This window comes from Balaenoptera acutorostrata, chromosome 4 (assembly GCF_949987535.1).
Source record: "Balaenoptera acutorostrata chromosome 4, mBalAcu1.1, whole genome shotgun sequence".
NCBI lineage: Eukaryota > Metazoa > Chordata > Mammalia > Artiodactyla > Balaenopteridae > Balaenoptera > Balaenoptera acutorostrata.
This window is the reverse complement of record NC_080067.1, coordinates 122,715,111-122,734,354: the sequence shown is the minus strand read 5'-3', so window position 1 is coordinate 122,734,354 and position 19,244 is coordinate 122,715,111. Positions and strand designations below refer to the sequence as shown.

Here is a 19,244-nt window from a genome sequence, read left to right as displayed (position 1 = left end):
GGCTGTCAGTTCCATTGTAAATTGAAGGGAGAAATTTAGTGGGAGAGGGAGAGCCACAAGTTGTGGACTTGAATTTTATGGGTGTAGTAGTTTCCTTTGGAAGGCTCAGAGTATTTCTAAGCAATCTGTGCCCTACATATCAACCTATAATGTTTCTTTCTCATTTTAAACACTACTATTTAGCTGTTAATTGCATAATTACTTAAGAGTGGTTTACTGGGCCTGAGGATAGGCAGCCTGTGAAGTTTACTGAGGTGAAGATAGGTAGGTGCATCGTTGTTACCATCCACAGCCCATGTTTTTATTGAACACTAATGATGAAATTGTACAGACCATCTTTCAATAAAACAGAAGAAAACATATAGGGAAATGATGGGAGTGACGTAAACTCCTAAAGAATCTATTACATACTTCAAGAACCAAAAAAAGTCCATTCCTCTCAATTTCAATATCAAAATGGTATTTCCACATGACACAAGTTATATTAACAGCAATTCAGTCCTGAAGAGTATTGAGCCTGATGAAAGAAACTTCCACAGGCTATATTTAGCCAAGGATTTGTGCCTGGTGTTTTAATCCATAAAGATATTCACATACCCCAATAACATGATTGTGTTCTGTTGCTTAAGACAAATTTTATCACAATAGTTGAGAGCCAGAAGCGTTTTTAGTTTATGTAGTCCATTTCCTTCTTCTAAGAATACTTTCATCTAAATCTACATCTGTGATACTGAGACTACATCTGTAAAATACATGCAGGCTAAATTGAGTGCTCAGGACTTTACAACTGAAAGATTGGCTTAATTTAGGTATCAAGGGAAATTAATCTATAATTCATGTTAATTGTTTTATTTTTAGCATTCTAAACAGGCAGAATATTCATAATATTCATTTTAGTATATTAAAATCGATTTTAAAAATCTTTAGATTTATTTTGGCCTTAGTTTTATGGGGGAAAAAAAAGCCTGAAAAGAATAAACTTTGAAATCTATGAATTGGAATTTACCCAAAATCAAGTTATGATTTAAGTAAAGATATTTTCAAGAACAGGGTTTTCATTATTTTATACCAGAAAGTGCAAACAATAAAAACAAAGCAAAATTTTAAAAATGATAAAGGAAACAAAACGCACTTGGAGATTTAGAGATTTTTTTCAAATGGTGTTACTGTGATAGACTATTCCATGAAACAGAAAATATGTGAAAATAATTGGCTATGTTTGTAAAGGATATAAGGGGCTGGATATATTCAGGAAACATGGTTAGTGATGGAAGGAAAATTAACTCCATTCATGCTGCTGCAAAATTATTTTTAAAACAAATCCTCTTTACATATGATTTTGATGAGATTCATTATAAAAACCCCATTGGTAAAGATATTAGGACCTTCCAGTTTAACACTGGAGTTACCATTAGTTTGAAATATTCTTTCCTGAATTCTAGTCAATATCATTATTTGGCCAGCCTTTTCAGAGTAAGCATAAGCATATAAATATTTCAGCTTAACTTCCCGAAATCTTATTAAGTCTTCTTCTTTACTGGCTTGATACCCTCATTTTCAAGATGGTAAATGTATAGAGTCACAGGTGTATTTACCGTTCTGCTTAATTTTCAGGGACCACAATTTGATTGAGACATTATTTCCCAAGAGCATGTACTTTAACTCTGTTTAGACTGGACTACATGAGGAATGACAGAGAGAAGTCTGATCTCACAGCTGAATGTCTGCTTATGATGCGGGAATAAACTTCCTAAGCAAAGGCTGCCTGCCACAGCAGGCTTCTTTTATTTCTAAGGAAGCCTTTCTGAATTGAATGACAAGAACACTCTGAGTTCTAGTGTTTTATACCAATAAATCTTGGTATCCCTTCAATTCTTTAGGAGAGTTCTTACTAGAATTATAGTTACCTGAGTATGGTCCGAAGTCTAATTTCCATTAGAATCACCAAGAAGCTGATTAGAGATATTGCTTTTTTAATCAAATCCCTTTTTTTTTTTTTCTGCATCTGCATTTGAAGGGCAGTTGGAGTCTGAACATTTATGCTGGAAGATACATTCTTATGTACACTGTCGTTTGTGACCCGCTGATGTAGTTCATGCATGTACAGATAATCTATTGCTACAACAAACCACCCCAAAATGTAATGACAAGAAGCAAAATGTTATTCGGCTCATGGATTTTGCAAGTCAGGGATTCAGTCAGGGTAGTGCTTCACAACGTCTGAGGCTTCCTCTAGGAAGACTTGAATGACTGAGGAAGACTTAAATGTCTGGTGGCTGGAGTCATCTAGAGGTTTCTTAACTTACATGTCTGGTACTTGTCTGGGATAACTTCAGGTTGGGCTCAGCTGGGACTGTCAACTGGAGAACTAATAGGTGGCCTCTATTTGAGCTTTTCCCAGGCTAAAGGCTGGGTTTCAAGAGGGAAAGACATGAGAGGGGGCTTCACACAACACACAAGGAAGTGTCTTGAGAGTGAGCATCACAAGAGACCCAGGTAGAAGCTGCCAGCCTTCTTCTGACCCGGACTTGGAGGTCACAAAACATCACTTCCACTGCATTCTCCTGTGACAAGCAAATCACTATGGCCAGTTCAATTCAATAGAAGGAGAATTAAACTCCATTTCTTGGCGGAGGAGTGCTAAGGTCACATTGCAGAAGAACATGTGCTATGGGAGATATTGTTGTGGCTGTCTTTGGAAAATATAACCTGCATACTGCCTAATTCAACCATTGCCTTTGTTGCTGCTTCGGACCAAATTGCTCCTATCTTTATAAATGTTTTTGGTAGGGTAACATTTGGGAGATTAGAAATAAATAAAATGTATAAGATTACAAAACAAAGAGTTAATCTTCATAAAATGCCGTTTTCCTGGTGTCCCTTTCTTCGTCCAAAACCCTCAGAAGTCTCCCATTTTTTAAGCAGAGGCCACAAATGGGTAGCTTTAGAAGCAAATTTATTTTGAGAAAAAGCTTGCTTAGGCCATACAGTATTTTAAAAGTCAGGAAATTTTACCTTAAAATTCATATATTTATACTCTATTGAAAAACATGAGGGACATTGTCAATCCTGGGTCCAAAGTCTGAGTTGATTTCTGTTGAGAGAGCTGAGAACAATGGCTGCCCATCAGCAATGGCGGACCTTCACCTCACCACAGATCTCCCAATGTCTCCTTGACAAAATTCACTTCATTGAGTTAAATTACTTATTTGCCTTCTGTAGATGTTTATATTTGCAGCATTGGTCTCGTGGGTTATGTCCACATTCCTCCACCTGGCACTCAAGGTCCATTGCCATTTGGCCTTACTCACCCACCCGGGCTCACCTCCTCTTGTGCAATATCTAGAACTGCCTTCTGACGTGACCAATCTCAATTTCTACATTTAATTAAACATGTTGCACTTATTCCACACTATAGGCTAGTGTTCACAGCATTGCTGCTGTATCTGTAACTTTTCCTTTTCTTCTGCCTTTCCAAACAATCTCCATTCTTCAAGCTTCCATTGAGGCCCTGCGTCTTCTGGGAGGACTCTGGGTTCTAGTGCTCTCTTCCCACCGTAGTGTCTGAATCACTCATTTTACTGCCTTGCACTGTTATGTAAGTGATATAAATGCATTGTACACACCCCTCACTCTGTGGCTTCCAGATTCGAGAGTACAGGAGTCTACTTCACTGGTGTTTTCCTGAGCCCAAAAGAGTAATTATAGAGGGAGCTCTCCAAAATTCAGGTTAGAGGGATCAACAAAAAGAAAAGAGATGAAAAGGAATATAGGAACAGAGGAAAGAATTTTTTTTTCTAAGTACAGAAACTAAAAGAAAAAAAAAACGGTATAAAAACTCTGTTTCTATCATTCTGACTGTGTGATGGCAGATCTTTCTTCAAAGAGCCAGATCACAAAACCAGCTCATTTTAAAATTTCAGTATTTTCTGGAACCTTGTAGTGTGGTGACTCTGATGTGAAATATCAACTAGGTGGTGTAAATAATTCTGAGACTGAGCTGTGAATTTAATATATCTTTTAACCATAGCTATAATGGGGGTTGGGGGATAAATCTGCTCCTATTTTTCACTATGCGTGGAAGGTAGGCCTTGCCTCTTCCTTCCTCCTCCTCAGAATACAAGAATGAGGAGTAGTGGAAACTTGAAGTAGTAGTAGTGACTAGAAGTAAAAGGGAGTGAAGGTGAAAGGAAAAGTCATTGGCCTGGAGGCCAGGTGATTTCTGTGGGTCTCAGTATCCTCATATGTAAACTACGGGGCTTGGATTAAGTGATCCATGAAGCCCTGTCTTGTTTTAGCACACTGTGTATGTCAGATTTATAGAAATGGAGCCCCTTTTACAGGGCCTGAAAGGGAAATGCTGCTATCTTTTGAAAAGGTTTCATTTAGCTGCAAGCAAATGGATGACACACTCCAAAGCTTTTACCAAAGCAGGCAGAGAACAATTTCAACATAAATAATTCATGCTGAGAAGACACAAGCTAATGAAGCTCAAAATGCCAGGGATGGAAAGCTCGGTTTAACAGAAACAAGTGAGGGGATAACATTACCTCATAGCCTTTTGGAGTTAGAAGCAGTTTAGTAGCTCAGATGCTGCTCTTTTATAAGTGGGAAGGAAACTGAGTCCCAGAGAAGTTCCATGGCTTGCTCAAGGACACAGCTGGTCAGAGGCATTCTTTATCTTTTTTTGTTAAATTTCTATTTTACTTTGATTGGTTTCTTATAAGAACAGTGTATCTTTAAGAAAGTAAACGTTCATGGTCTAGTCAATATAATGCCTTAATAGACTAAAGAAAAATATTTAGGTATTCAATTGCACTTAAACTTCTTAAATCTTGTAATTTCTGATAATCTCTGTGTAACGTTTACCTCTTTTCATAGATCTAAATGAAGATGATTTTCTTTTGAGTAATAATACACGTATTCTTCAAGGAAAAAATCTACAAGGCATTTCGTATCAGGTAATGTGAATAATCAACATTTACATGGTGTTTTGTGAAAATCATCTTGTTATTGATGTGTACGTAGTGTACAATACTTAGCCTTGTAGCTATTTTGTATTTAGTTACTGCAGGCTGTTTTGTAATTCATATGCTTATGTCTCTGTGAATTGGAATATAAATGAAAAAATTAAATGATGACGAGTTAATAAGCCATTTTGATTATGCAAAACATCATGCTCTATAGCCTTTTGATAAGTAACTCTGAACTTGGTAAATTAATATGCTGGGATTTTCTCTGACAAGACCTGTGCTAAGTGTTTAGAACTACCTGGCAATCTTCAGTAAGTGGCATGTCCCTCATGTTTTATGCTTGATATAAAAACATATACTGTGATTTCTGACATATCCCTTTAAAACTTGCATTAATTAGCCCAGGAGTTCAAGCAATTAAGAATGTCTGAACCTTAGGCCTCCCGAATAATAACATAGCATTAATTAACAGCCAAATAATTGCTATTCACCCTGTAACAAAAAATCACATATGAGTCAACAGGGCCAACTCAGTCATCATACTGATTTTTGATATTTTTCTGACAGCCATAGGGTTCTCTTTAATCATTCTGATGGTTTTATTAGAAAATTTAGAACTGACCTTCCTCAGCACAGTAGACTGATCAATAGGCAGAGGGTATGTAGCATATGAATTATGAGGGGTTGATTTGGTGAGGAAAGGGGACTCAAATTCCTAAATCCAACCTGATTTCTGAGGCTGTCGGAGGTCCTCCGATGAATTAGACAGTGGGCCATAACTTGTGATCAAGCACTGTTTCTGCTGGCTGCTCTGATGCCGCCGGAGTTATGGAACTGTGCTCCCCAGAGGGCGGCTGCACCAGTTTGCACTTTGCCGGGAAGTCTGTCAACCAATGGGTTCTCCTGCAGTGCACGGTTGAGAGCTCTGAAAACAGACAGAGCTCTGCTGGAGTCTTAGTTTGGCCCTCGTAGCTATATGACCTTGGGCAATTTACTTAATCTCTCGATGCCTCAGTTTTCATCATCTGTAAAATCAATCTATAAAGAACCTATATCTCATGGCTGTCATGAGGATTAAGTGAAATACTTCATTAAAGCACTTAGCCTCATGGCTGGCATTTAAGAGATGTTTTTAAAAATTTAGTTGTTGTTATAGAGCCTCCTCTCTTCTCTTTTCCCTTCCTCCTCCTCTTACTCTTTGCAAGGACTTAATGACCCTTTCATGAGCACAGCTGGCAGATTATCTCTGAAACATGCAGTCTCATCCTCCCAAATTTAGATGAGCCTAAGTGAAATACTGTCTGATAGCAAGGAAAAAATAACAACTGGTGTATAGTAAGAGCGCCCCTGACATGTTTTGTGCCCAGAGGAATTCTTCTTTAGGTCTTTAGTAGAAAAATAGAACTATCTCTTAGAAATAAGAAAATGATGTAGAACATTCTCAGACTAAAGGGTTAAAGATAAATCTTTAACACCAAACTTTCTGTGCATTTTAATTGGCTAAGAAATGATTCTTCTAGGATGGTAACCATTCAAATGTACTATGTAGTTTATCACTAAAGATTATTTGAGGGAATTCATACCCAGTGACAGACAGACAGGCGCTATCTAATCTAGAAATCTTCATTTGAGAGTTGGGAGGTGGTCTTATCTGTCTTTAATATCCCTCTTCTTATTCATAGTAGGCATTCAATTGAGCTTAGTTAATTAAGAAACACTTTTTCTGTATGACAGAATACTTCAGTGTAACGGAGTATTATTAAATATTAAGCAGTGCTATGAAAATTATTAATATATTAACTCCTTGTGACTGAGGAAAAGAAAAGTAGAAGCAGTTTACCCTTTGAAAGATGAAGGAGAGAGGGAACCATTCTCTGGTGTGAAGCGGAAACTGGCCTTTTGGTGGAATCCGTAAGAATGGACTTTGGCACAGACTGTGGCCTCTCATCATGTGAGCAAATGACTTAGCAGAGCATTGTTTCTCCAAGTGTGGCCTGGGGACCATCTCTATCAGAATAACTTAGGGTATTTGTTAAAAATGCAGATTTCAGGGCCACACCCCAGTCCAACTGAATTATCATGTCTGGGGTCCAGGAATCAGTATTTTTATGTGAGTTTTCAGAGGGGGCTCAGTACACAAACCATGAGACTCTGGGAACCAGATAGTTGATGAGAACTTGTCTGCAGACTTGATGTCTCACGTATTTTCACTTTACAAGCCCCAACTTGGTTCAGTTCTGGTCTGGGAAGACAACAGCCTCCTGGAAAAACCAAAGTTGAGAGTTGGTCCATATTACAGGAATGATATGCATTCATTACAGAACTTTTTAGAACTATATAAAAGTAGAAAGGATCAAAATACTGAATAATATCTTAAAAGGGTGAACATTTTCATATCACTGGTCATTTTACTGAATATCATTAACATGGGATAATGTTCATAAGAAGTAAAACATATTATAGTTATTATTACCCTAGGGCCATGCCTACAAAATATATTTTGGACAATACAAACATTCAGAATAAAAGATTTAAACATGAATTGAATTTCCAGCCAGAAAACACTCAACAAGACATGTTTCCTTCATGTTCTCAAACTGAGAAGAAGATCTCAGATGTGAAAGAAAGTACAAGGAACCAAGTGGCAGGAGTGTGGGAAGATATTTATGGAATGCTTTCTCCGATACTGACTTTACTCCGTGAATATTTTTGTCTACTTGGCCTGGGATTAGTTTGTTGGAGAACCAGGCTTGCAGGAGAAGTACTCAAGGGGAGAGTTTGAAGCAAAGCCAGCTGCCTGGTACTATGATCATTATAACGACCATAAAGAATATCTTGGGGCAACTTGACTCCCAGCCTTGATTTTTGTATCCTTGTTCTTGTTTGTTCTTTTCCGGCAGCATTCAGTTGATGGCTCAAACCTTTTGTAGCATATTGAAAAGGGTATAAAATATGCAGTAATACGGACTTTGGGCTAATATATTTTCAAAAATGTTTCATGCCTCATTTCTCACGTAAATTCTTTGGTTGCATTCAGCCTTCAGAGCACCATTCATATTCATGATATAGAAGAGGGATAACATTTATTACTTTCAGTGCTAGTGGTATTCAGCACTGTCAAGTACCCCCAGCCAGGAATGCACCAAAACATTTTCTCCCTGAGCAACTTCCGTGGAAAAAGTGTTGCTGAATGAATGAATTTTTTAAATATTAAAATAAATATTTATATTTATACACAATATATTTATAAAATATATAAATATATTTATATATTTTATTATATATTTACATATAAATACATATTATAAAAATATATTTTATTATATATATGTACATGTAAATATATATATTTTTATAAAAATATATGTATATTCCCCAAAACCTTAGGTTCCCTAAGGTGAGAGTGTTAGATCACTCCATACGCTTTCAATCAATTTCTTTCTTGATGTTCTTTTCTATGGCAACTGTAAGGATAAGTATTTGAATTGTCAGCCTCCCCTGCAGTTAGGGGTGGTCATGAAACCCCATTCTGGCCGATGAGATGTAGTCAGAAATGCCTGGGGAGGGCTTTCTTTTTTGAAAAAAAATAAAGCAAAGCTTCATGAGGAGAAAGCTTTGTCCTTTGCCCTTCTCCCTCCTTGGAGCTGGAACTTGTTATCTGGTAAGTTAGCAGCTATCTTGCAACCCTCAGGGCAAAAGGCACATGTTAAGGATGGTGAAGCAGGCAAATGTGTGGAGCTTTATGTATCATTGACATTCTTGAGTAACTGCATCAGCATTGGACCACCTATGTCTGGACTTCTTATTGTGTGGAAATATAAGCCGCATACTTGTTTAAGCCACTATTGTTAGGTTTTTTAGGGGTAGGAAGCCCACCCCTAAATTTAAGGGCTTAAAACAGCAAACATTGGGCTTCCCTGGTGGCGCAGTGGTTGAGAATCTGCCTGCCAATGCAGGAGACACGGGTTCGAGCCCTGGTCTGGGAGGATCCCACATGCCGCAGAGCAGCTGGGCCCGTGAGCCACAATTGCTGAGCCTGCGCGTCTGGAGCCTGTGCTCCGCAACGGGAGAGGCCACGACAGTGAGAGGTCTGCGCACCGCGATGAAGAGTGGCCCCCGCTCGCCGCAACTAGGGGGAGCCCTGGCACACAAACGAAGACCCAACACAGCCAAAAATAAATTAATTAATTAATTAAAAAAAAAAAAAAAAGGAAAAGAATAGCTTTATTAAAAAAAAAAAAACAGCAAACATTTATTATGCCACAGTTTCTGTGAGTTAGGAGTTTGGTAGTGGTAAAGCTGGGTGATTCTAGCTCAGGGTCTCTCATGAAGTTGTAATTAAAATGGCATCTGAAGGCTGCCTAAGCTGAAGGAACTGCTTCCGAACTCCCTCCCGTGGCCGCAGCCAGGAGGTCTCAGCTCCTTGTGGGAGGAGCTGTCTGGAGGCATCAGTCTCTCACCATGTTGGACTTCGCACGGGGCTGCTTGAGTGTCCCCGCAGCATGGAATCTGGCTTCTCCCAGAGTGGGTTATCCAAGACACAGAGTAAGAAGGAAACCAAAATGCCTTCTAAGATCTAGTCTCAGAAGTCATATACCATCACTTCCAGCTTATTTTATTTGTTAAAGGCCAGTTAGTAAATCCAGCTCATACTAAGGGGAGGGGCCTTATGACCCATCTTTTGAAGAGAGCAGTATAAAACAATTTGTGGGTATATTTTAAAAGCACCAGAGCTACCTAATAATATTTTGAGGCTACAGGTGGAGGAGAGGTGGAGGAGGATTCCTGCATCCCAAGACCAAGATTATAACTCATTTCACAAACAGAGAGAAGTAGAACTCTATTTGGTAGCTAGAATAGAATGTAACCTCTTTTTTTTTTTTTTTAACTATAAGACTTTAAAGAGTGGCTTTAATTGATATTAAAAAAACATTGAATGTTATGTAATGTACATTTTTGTCTCTGGTGAAATGAAGTTAAAATCAGACTAGATCTTATTTCAGTATCCAAAGTTATACTCTATCTATCTATCTATCTATCTATATTCCCTTTTAAAGCAAGGAAAAGAGCTTAAGCAACCTTCATTTTAACTTTTAGTTTATTCACAGAAAAGGAAATGGCTGGTAGTAACAAATGAATTTTATGAATGAGCTGTGTTATCTAGGCAAGTTCTAATTCTAAATATCTGTGGGCATTTTCACCTCTTGATCATCTTAAAGGTTGATAGGAATTATTTGGGTATTTCTCAGTATTATTCTCATTTTTTTTTAATTAATTTATTAATTTATTTTTGACTGTGTTGGATCTTCATTGCTGCATGCGGGCTTTCTCTAGTTGCAGTGAGTGGGGGCTACTCTTTGTTGCGGTGCGTGGGCATCTCATTGTGGCATCTCATTCTCTTATTGTGGAGCACTGCCTCTAGACATGAGGGCTTCAGTAGTTGTGGCTCTCAGACTCTAGAGTACAGGCTCAGTAGCTGTGGCGCATGGGCTCAGCCACTCCATGCATGTGGGATCTTCCCGGACCAGGGCTCGAACCCGTGTCACCTGCATTGGTAGGCGGATTCCTAACCACTATGCCACCAGGGAAGTCCCAGTGTTATTCTCATTTTTAAAAGAATTATATAATTTAAAAAATGACTAGCAAACATATTCTGGTAACTTAAACTGTGCCAAGCTAGTTGATATCTTTAAAAGGGAACACAAGCCTGAAAATGTGGGCCTAATTCTTTAAAATCCACATGCTACACTCAATGGCAAAATAAAATCCAATCACTCAGTCTAGTTTCCATCACTTCAGCTACTCTGTCAGTTTCTACATTTTGCCTCTTGGTTTTGGTCTAGAACTTGTGGGACTTCTGCCTAGCTTTGGTTACTATAAAGTAAGCAAACTTGCTTTACCTTTATATGAGTCATAACTCTTGACTTTGGACTTGTTTAAACTCTCTGTGCCTCAATTTCCTTATGTGTAAAATGATGCTAAGAAAAACTTCTTATGATTGTTATAAATATTAAACGAAGCAGCATATGGATACTACCCCTAGAAGATATTCAATGAACATTTATGTCCTTCCCCTAAACTCTTCTTAATCCCATTGTAAGACTTCCCCTCAGAATAAAAGTTGAAATTCGTGTCTGTTTTCTATTATAAACTCCATCCAGTGCCTTTTGCTGCAGGCTTGTGGTGCCCTGGGTAGAAACCGTGTTTAATGCCAGGTACCTGGATTTTTCAAAAGAGTAGAAGTTGACAGTAAGGACCTTACATTGACAGGAACCAAACATAATAAAAATATCCTGTACTGTTGTTGCAGGAAGGGGGACCTCTTCCAGGGCCCAAGGGTGGGCTCTTGTCTAACACTCAGAAATGAATTGCCTGAGGAGACACACGTGTTGACAAAACAAGAGACTTTATTGGGAAGGGGCGCCCGGGCAGAGAACAGCAGGGTAAGGAACCCAGGAGAACTCTGCCACGTGGCTTGCAGTCTCAGGTTTTACGGTAATTGTGTTAGTTTACGGGTTGTCTCTGGCCAATCACTCTGACCCAAGGTACTTCCTGGTCACTCAGCCAAGATTGATTCCAGTGAGAAGGATTCTGGGAAGTTGGTAGGACATCTGGACTAGAGTCTCCTCTCTCCTTTTGACCTTTCCCGAATTCTTCCCGTTGGTGGTAGCTTGTTAGTTCTCCATTCCTTACCAGGACCTCCTGTTGTAAGATAACGCATGCAAGTGGTTACTACGGTGCCTGGCCAGGGCGGGCGGTTTCAGTCCCCTAACACTACGACGCCAGATATGACCCAACTCCAAATGTATATTTAGTTTGAGTTTAAACTCCATCAGAGTTTCAAAGAGGGATACCCATTATGTACCCAAGGATGGAGGGCATTAAGGGAAGAAGGAATAGACGGCTTCATAAACCATTTTTCTGACCCTAACTTTCTTTCTACCAAACTTCTTCTGGGCTTTGGACCATGTGTTGGGACTTGAGTAAGTGAGGGATGTGGAGTGAATTCACTATACATATAGTTTATATATACTATATGTACATACATGCACATACGTATTCATCTTTGTATACATGTATGTAAAGATCAAGTTACCGATGAAACATTAATCAGTGTACTTTGATAATGTGATAATTTTGGTTAGGAAATGAATCCTTTCCCAGTTATTCTGGTATCTTTGTACAGTTTTGTTTTTGTTTGTTTTAAAGAATGTCAACATCAATCTTGTTTTCTTTTTTTAATATTAAAAAGGGTGACATTTGAATGTTGAAGTTCTTCTCACTCTCAAAGACATATTAAGCCTACTGTATCATATTTAAGTGGTTTCTCCATCTCTTTCCCAATAATTTTAATGCCATGAGCATTGTTTTCTATAGTTCTTTGTTACATCCTGTTTTCAGCTGCCACATGGAAGTGTTTTTACAGAACATAAAAAGACTTGTCCTTATTGAGAAAGTTCCTGACCCAAGAGAAGCATTTCCTTCAAAGAAGGATGAGTTTTTAATGTAAAAAAATTTTCCCTAAAATTTAGCAATTTCTCCTGAGACATGGAAAATTTTTTAGTGTTATAAAGTATATCACCTTTGTGTGCCAACTCTCTCTTATGACATTGAAATCCTCAGATCACGTCAACCACCTTCCTTTCCTTGTTGAGCTATTGCTAAACAGAGGTTCAGGGAAAGGACATGTTTTAGCAGGTGTGGAAAAATTTCCAGGACACTCATGTACAGCAGCAAGTCTTGTAGTATTATGGGCTTGAATAGACTGTAAATCCTCTTTGCAGTTCTTTTTCCAGGTTGGCTTTTGGGAACACTATAAGCTAAATTATACAACTTTATTTGATTATTATTTCCCAAAATGTAATATAAATTTGCAGAGTCTGTGGCAAATAACCATCTATAACAAATCATTTTCTTTATGTAGGTACAAATATAATAGTTTCAAGATATCTCCATTTACGGCCCGCTCTTCCCAAAGATAATTAACATGTTAGCATCTATAGGTTTCTTCTCAACAGTACTTTTTTGTCAAAGGAATGATAGCTATGCTAGGTAGGAAGAGGTGATGGAAAGGAACTATTTAAATATTACTTCTATTCCCTGAAAAATTACTGTACCCTACCTTTGCTGTTTCCCATGTCTTCTGAGTTTTTAATGACTAGTTAAAATATCAAAGAGCTGTGGGGGGAAAAAACAACTGAATCTCAATGAATACTAGAAGGACTTCCCCGATGAAAATAAGGCTATGTGTTTGGGAAGACTAAGAGATAACTTAATTAGAACAGAATCAAAAGAACTGGATCGAAAGACCTGGAGCTACCACTGACTGTGTTCTTAGGCTATGAAATTCATATTTCTGTGCCTCAGTTTTCTCACCGTTAAGGTGTTGGACTAGATGAATACAAAGGCTTTTTCAAATGCTAATAATCTGTGATTAATAGTAGCTCATTCCCACTTTTTCCTTGATACTCTTCTGAGGTCCAAGAGTTTATATAAGGTAGCAAAAGGGATACATATATAACGTAATGTCCCTAAACTTATTTGAGCAGCAACGCATTCCTATGATCCAACTCCTCATTTTGGAGACACATAAGGAAGTGAAGTGGCTTGCTCAAGTGCACATGGCTAGTCACAAAGCAGAGCATCACAACAGAGCAGTCACTTATCTGCAGTCCAAGGCTGGTTCTATTAAACCAGCTTTTCCTGACACTTTTCATTTATTTATTGTGTATGTTAAATTATAACTCCTAGATACAAGGGTTGTATTTTTTTCTATGTAATTTACTATACCCATAGCTCCCTATATTGCTAGGAATCCAACAGGTGCTTAATAAAAATTAATTTATTTGTATACTGGCTCTTAAATTTCTTATCATTCACATTTTTGGTCAGCTAGAGAGTGTACCCCCCCAAAAGAAATGTGCTTATGAACTGTTCCAGAAACTTCATCAAAATTTCAAAGCAGAGGATATTACATGGAAGTAGGAAAGATATTGCTTCTGCAGCCTTTCCCCTTAAACCAACACAACCTCATTTGCATCTCTGGCTTGTGTAATCCTGGCAGCTTCCAGCTGGCTTGGCAGTGTCTCCACATTAAAAGATAGACCGCAACCTACGGGTCAATGAGCAAAGAGCAATCTTGGCTCCTCATACAGAAATGGGGAGAGATGGCTGTGAACTTGTAACTTCCTTGTGTCTTGGAAAATAGAGCCTAGGTGACACATTATTCCAAGACCAGAATTATGCACCCCAAAATCTGCTTAAGAGGAAGGAGAAGGAGCCAGAAATCTGTGTTAGAACTTGAGTGGGTGATTTGTATTTATATAGTGGGATAAGCCTGTTACATAAAGGGCTTCATTAGACATGCTAAATTACATTGCTTAGCTGTTCAATGCCTGCTAATCCTCTAGGCAAATGCATTTCCTTTCCCCACCTTACTTGGTGCAGTCTTTCCTGTGAATAACCATCACATTTTATTTGTATTTCTCATATGACACACATTCACCTTTTCCTCCAGATGTATTTTTGACCAACTGTTCAGTTCCCATATATTTATTGAGCATGTTAGAGACCAGGGTTGAGATGTGCATAACAGCTCTGGAACCCCAAAGAGCTCACCTTTCAGTGGAGGGGACAGACACAGAAACTTAGGTGACTGTTTTTTAAAATCACTCATATTAAGCAATGAGCATCACAAGGCAGACAAAATGTCTTATTCTCTTTTGCGTCTCCCAGAGGTTAGGTGCTCAGTAAATATGTGTTGAATGAATAAGTAAATATCTTATAAGGCTTCTAGGAGAATATATTCTATTTCATTAATTAGTGTATGCACCTGCCTATGCATTCAATGACTTTTTTTATTGTGCCCAACCCTACTTTAAGTGCTGATACAGTCTTCATTTCATTTCAATTTCTATCACAAAAACAATACTTTTTGTAATTATAATTATGTAAGTATATTTAACATCAACATGGCAATTTTCCCACCAGTTATTTCTTCAATCAATATTTCTTTTGTGTAAATGAATTATTTTCAGATTGTCTTTTTAGCTAGTTGTAGTTCCAAAGAAAGCAGTAAAATAAACCTCTGAGATGAAACTTGTTTGCATTGATTGATTCTAGTTCATAATCCTCTTGGTTTTATTACTCTCCATTGAGTTACTAAATGTTAATTGATCATTGTGACCTTACAAATTATCTTTTTAGAGTATGTTTTAGGTCATAAATAGAGAGTAATCACTTTCACGTAAAAGAGAATGGAGATACAGTTTTGGCAGAAATAGATTTGATTAAAACAAACCTATATTCTTAATACATTTCTTAAATTATAGAATTTCTCCCAATTATAGAAGTAATATATCTTCATTGTAGAAAACTTGGAAAATGCCGAGTATATAAAGAAGAAAGAAGGCACTTAGAGCGGTGTTTATACTTTTTATACAAATTTGCATTCTGATTTTTCACTTAACAGTGTATTGTGCACATTAAAAAAATCATTTCTAAAGCCCTAAGAATTGGCAAAATTTGAGTAAATAAGTGAAGAGTCATAAGACTACCAGGTTCAGAGAAATTGTCAATGCAAAATACATGAAACTACTTGAAGTTTCACTTCAGGGTGTTCATTACAGCTTCCTTTTAAAATAAACCAAGATAATAACTTTTTAAAAACCTCTATTTCCTCTGTTGAAGAAATTATGTGATATAGATGTCAGGTGATCTGGTTTTTTCTATTTGAATACTTGCTAAAGAGATCACTAGAGAGGAAAATTTTTCTAAATCAGAAATTAAGAGCTAAAAAAGAACAAAGGGAAATTATTTTACTTCATTCAAGGTCTATCATGTTACTTTCCAACTTCCTTTTCATTAGTAGCGTAAAGAGATCACAGTTCATACAGTTAGATGATTTGGATTTACTTAGTCTCCATAAGCCTAAGTTTCTCCCGTGTAAAAGGAAGGGGATAAAATTGGAAGAGATTTAAATTCCCTGGTAGTGAAATACATATATGAAATACATACATATACTTATAAATCAAAACCCTGAGTTTGGTTGGTCTTAAAGTGACCATCAATACCAGAAAACTAGTAACTAGATAATTAGTTGGTTCCTAAAAATCTTGTGAGAAAGAATATTGGATTAAAAGTCAGAATACTTGATTCTCATCCTAGCTCTGTTATTAACAAATTATCTTTCCCTGGATAAGCCACTTATCTTCTCTGGGTTTTCTCTTTTTTTAAATAGGGTGGTAGACTAGAAGTCCAGTAATTTCCATCCTGGCTCATAAAATATGATTGTAGGACTAATCCAGTTCAATAATTCATTGGTGCTATTTTCTAAAAATTGTTCTATCATCCTAATAGTCAAGCAAAGTGTCAGAAAATGAGGTATATTTAATCCAACACTTGTAACAAAATTTTTACATTATTTAAGGAATGTGAGCCAAGTGAACTAAAAGATATGCACATTTATATATAAAAAATATAGTATATACATATTAAAATATATGTATGAAAATATTTAATTTATATTCACATATAATTACCATTTTGATGAAGGAAAACAATAAGTAAGCAAAATACAATAATTTTTAAATTTCCTCTCATTTCTCAATTCCTAATCCTGTTTTTTGCATCATTACATTTTGAAGAAATAGATAGATTTTACCAAATCAAGTCCTCATCCATTTATTCATTCATTCACTTCATATTATTATTTTAACTAATTCATATGGAGTACTAACTGTCAACAATGTTAACAGATACTAAGGATACTGCATGATACCTATATAGAAGGGTATGGTTCCTACCTTCCTTCAGTTTAGAGCCTATTGGAGAAGAAAGACATTTAACCAATGATGACACAAAAATGTAAATCTGAAATTGCAGTGAAAGACAAGACCATAAAAGAATGCAGACCTAATTTGGACTTAGGAGTCAGGAACGATCTGCCTGAAAAAAATGACATTAGGTTGAGGCTCCAGGGGTGAGTAGGAAGGAATTAACCAGGTCAAGAGAATGAGAATAAACATTCCAGGCAGACGGAGCAGCATATACAAAAACACTGAGAAAAGAGAGTTACAGAGATTAGGAAACTAGAGGTCTGCACCTTGTGAGCCAGTGGGGACCCTAGAGACGTGGGCCTTATAGACCCAGTTAAGTTTTGGATTTTATTAAAAGAATACTTGGAATTTCTGCAGTAATTTAAGAGATAGTAATATCACCAGATTTACATCTTTCAAAGAGAACTCTAACCTTATATTACAAATCAACTAAAGGAGTATAAAAACTAAAAGAAAACCAACTGGGGACTTGGCAATAGTTTCAATGAAAGAAAATTAAACTAGGGTGATAACAATGGAAATGGTAAAAAAGAAACAGCTTCAAGACACATGTTGGAGAATAGACCAAACTCGGTAATGGGATAAATATAAGTAAACAAAAGAGAGGTAAACGGCAAAGGTGATAATCTGATTTATGGGATATGCAGGAGGATGGATGAAGATGGCATTCAGTAAGTTGAAGAAGACCAGGTGAGAAACATGTTTGGGCGGGGGCGGCTAAAGGTCACTCTTGATCAGGTTTATAAATCATTTTAAATAGACAGTTGGAGAGGTGAGTCTGAAGCTCTGAAGAAAGCCTTAGAGAAATAAATTGGGAATCATCAGCATATAAGTGGTATTAAAAGTTGTGTGTGTGTGTGTGTGTGTGTGTGGGTATCTGTGTGTATCTGTGTGTGTGTGTGTGTGTGTGTGTGTGTGTAGATGAGAAAAAAAATGATGGCAATATTATATAAAGGCCCAGAGCTAGTTCTAAAGGAATTTAAGCATTTAATTTTGAGAGAAAAGGAGGTGTCAGCATATAGGAGTCAGAGAAAAAACAGCCAAAAAAGGTGAAAGGAAAAACCAGGAACATGGAGTCACAGAAGCCAAGAAAAGAAAGTATTTCCTAAAGGTCATCATGGTCAATATTGCTGAATATCAAGTAGTAATGGAGTTTGTGGAGTTCATTGGACCACAAAAGCAATTTAAATGGAATAGTAGAGACAAAAGCTGATTGATGAGTACATGAGATGGGTTGAAAGGATGAGAAATTAAAAAGATTAAATTAAAGGAAGCATACACAGTTAACTTTTTTGAGAAGCATGCCTGGGAAAGGGAGTAGAAAGAGTGGTAAATAAAAGATTGTGAATTAAAGATGGATGAGATCAGAGCACGTTTAAAGGCTATTGGGAAAAGTCCTTTAAAAAGGAAGATGATCAAAATTCAATGAAGAGGGAAGATGAATAAAAATGTAAACCAAGTTGTGTCATTCCTCTGATTAGAATAAAATATATATTCCTCAGCCTGCTTTAAAAAATCTTCCTTGAAGACTCCTAGTTAAATCTCCGGCCTCATTTCATGCCACTCTTCCCTTCTTTCTCTTCCTTAGGTATACAGTAAGAATTCCAGGTTTAGAACCTTTGCACAGGCTGTATCCCCTTCCAGGAATTCTCTTCCCTCTGCTATTTGCCTAGCTCGCTCTTTTCCATCAAAGTTTCAGTTGAAATGTTCTTCCTGACCATCCACTGAATCCAAAACGATCTCCAAATTTTCATATGTCTGGTTCCTTCTTGTCATTCAAGCCTCGGTTTCAGTATCCTCAGTGAAACCCTTCTGATAACCTAATGTAAATTAGTAACCCCCCCATTCCCATGCCATCACCCTGTGAATTCTTAGCACAGCACTTCTTATGCAACATTTTATTGTTCATGTACTTGTTTATATGTTAATGGTATGTCACTTATCTCTAGAATGCAGACTATGAAAGCAGGGATCTCATCTTACTTGCTCAATGCCGTATTCCCAGAAAGTGTGATAGTGTTTGACATATAGTAGGTGCTCAATAAAAGTTTGTTGATTGGTTGAATGGTAAGTTTAATTTACAGGTCGGTCTTCTTAGAAAATATCTAGAAATTAAAAGGCACATTACGGAAATTTTAATCAAATTCAGTCCAAATATACAGGTAACAGGTTAGAGGATTGTAGTGAATAACACTATTATTTTAAAATATTCTAGAAGATTTCTTTTTAATAGAAAATCTTAATGATTCTATACCTCTTATAATAATAGTAACTCTAATTTTCATGCATCAGGTATATACAATCTAATAGCAAGAGAAAGTTTTCCAGAAGTACTTTGCTATTAAAAAGTAGCCAGCCTAATATAAACAATTTACTACAAGTAATCCATTTGGTAGATAAAACATAAGTATGAAGCCAAGAGTGTATTTACATT

The 19,244-nt window shown here is 37.0% G+C and overlaps 1 protein-coding gene across 1 annotated transcript in view; it reads left to right on the top strand.

Annotated features, from left to right (window-relative positions):
* Positions 1–19,244, top strand: part of SAMSN1 (SAM domain, SH3 domain and nuclear localization signals 1) — a 127,904-nt gene that overhangs the window by 27,334 nt on the left and 81,326 nt on the right. The window contains 2 exon segments of the mRNA XM_057544862.1: positions 4,882–4,966; positions 12,226–12,291. Coding sequence (XP_057400845.1) covers positions 4,882–4,966; positions 12,226–12,291 — 151 coding nt within the window.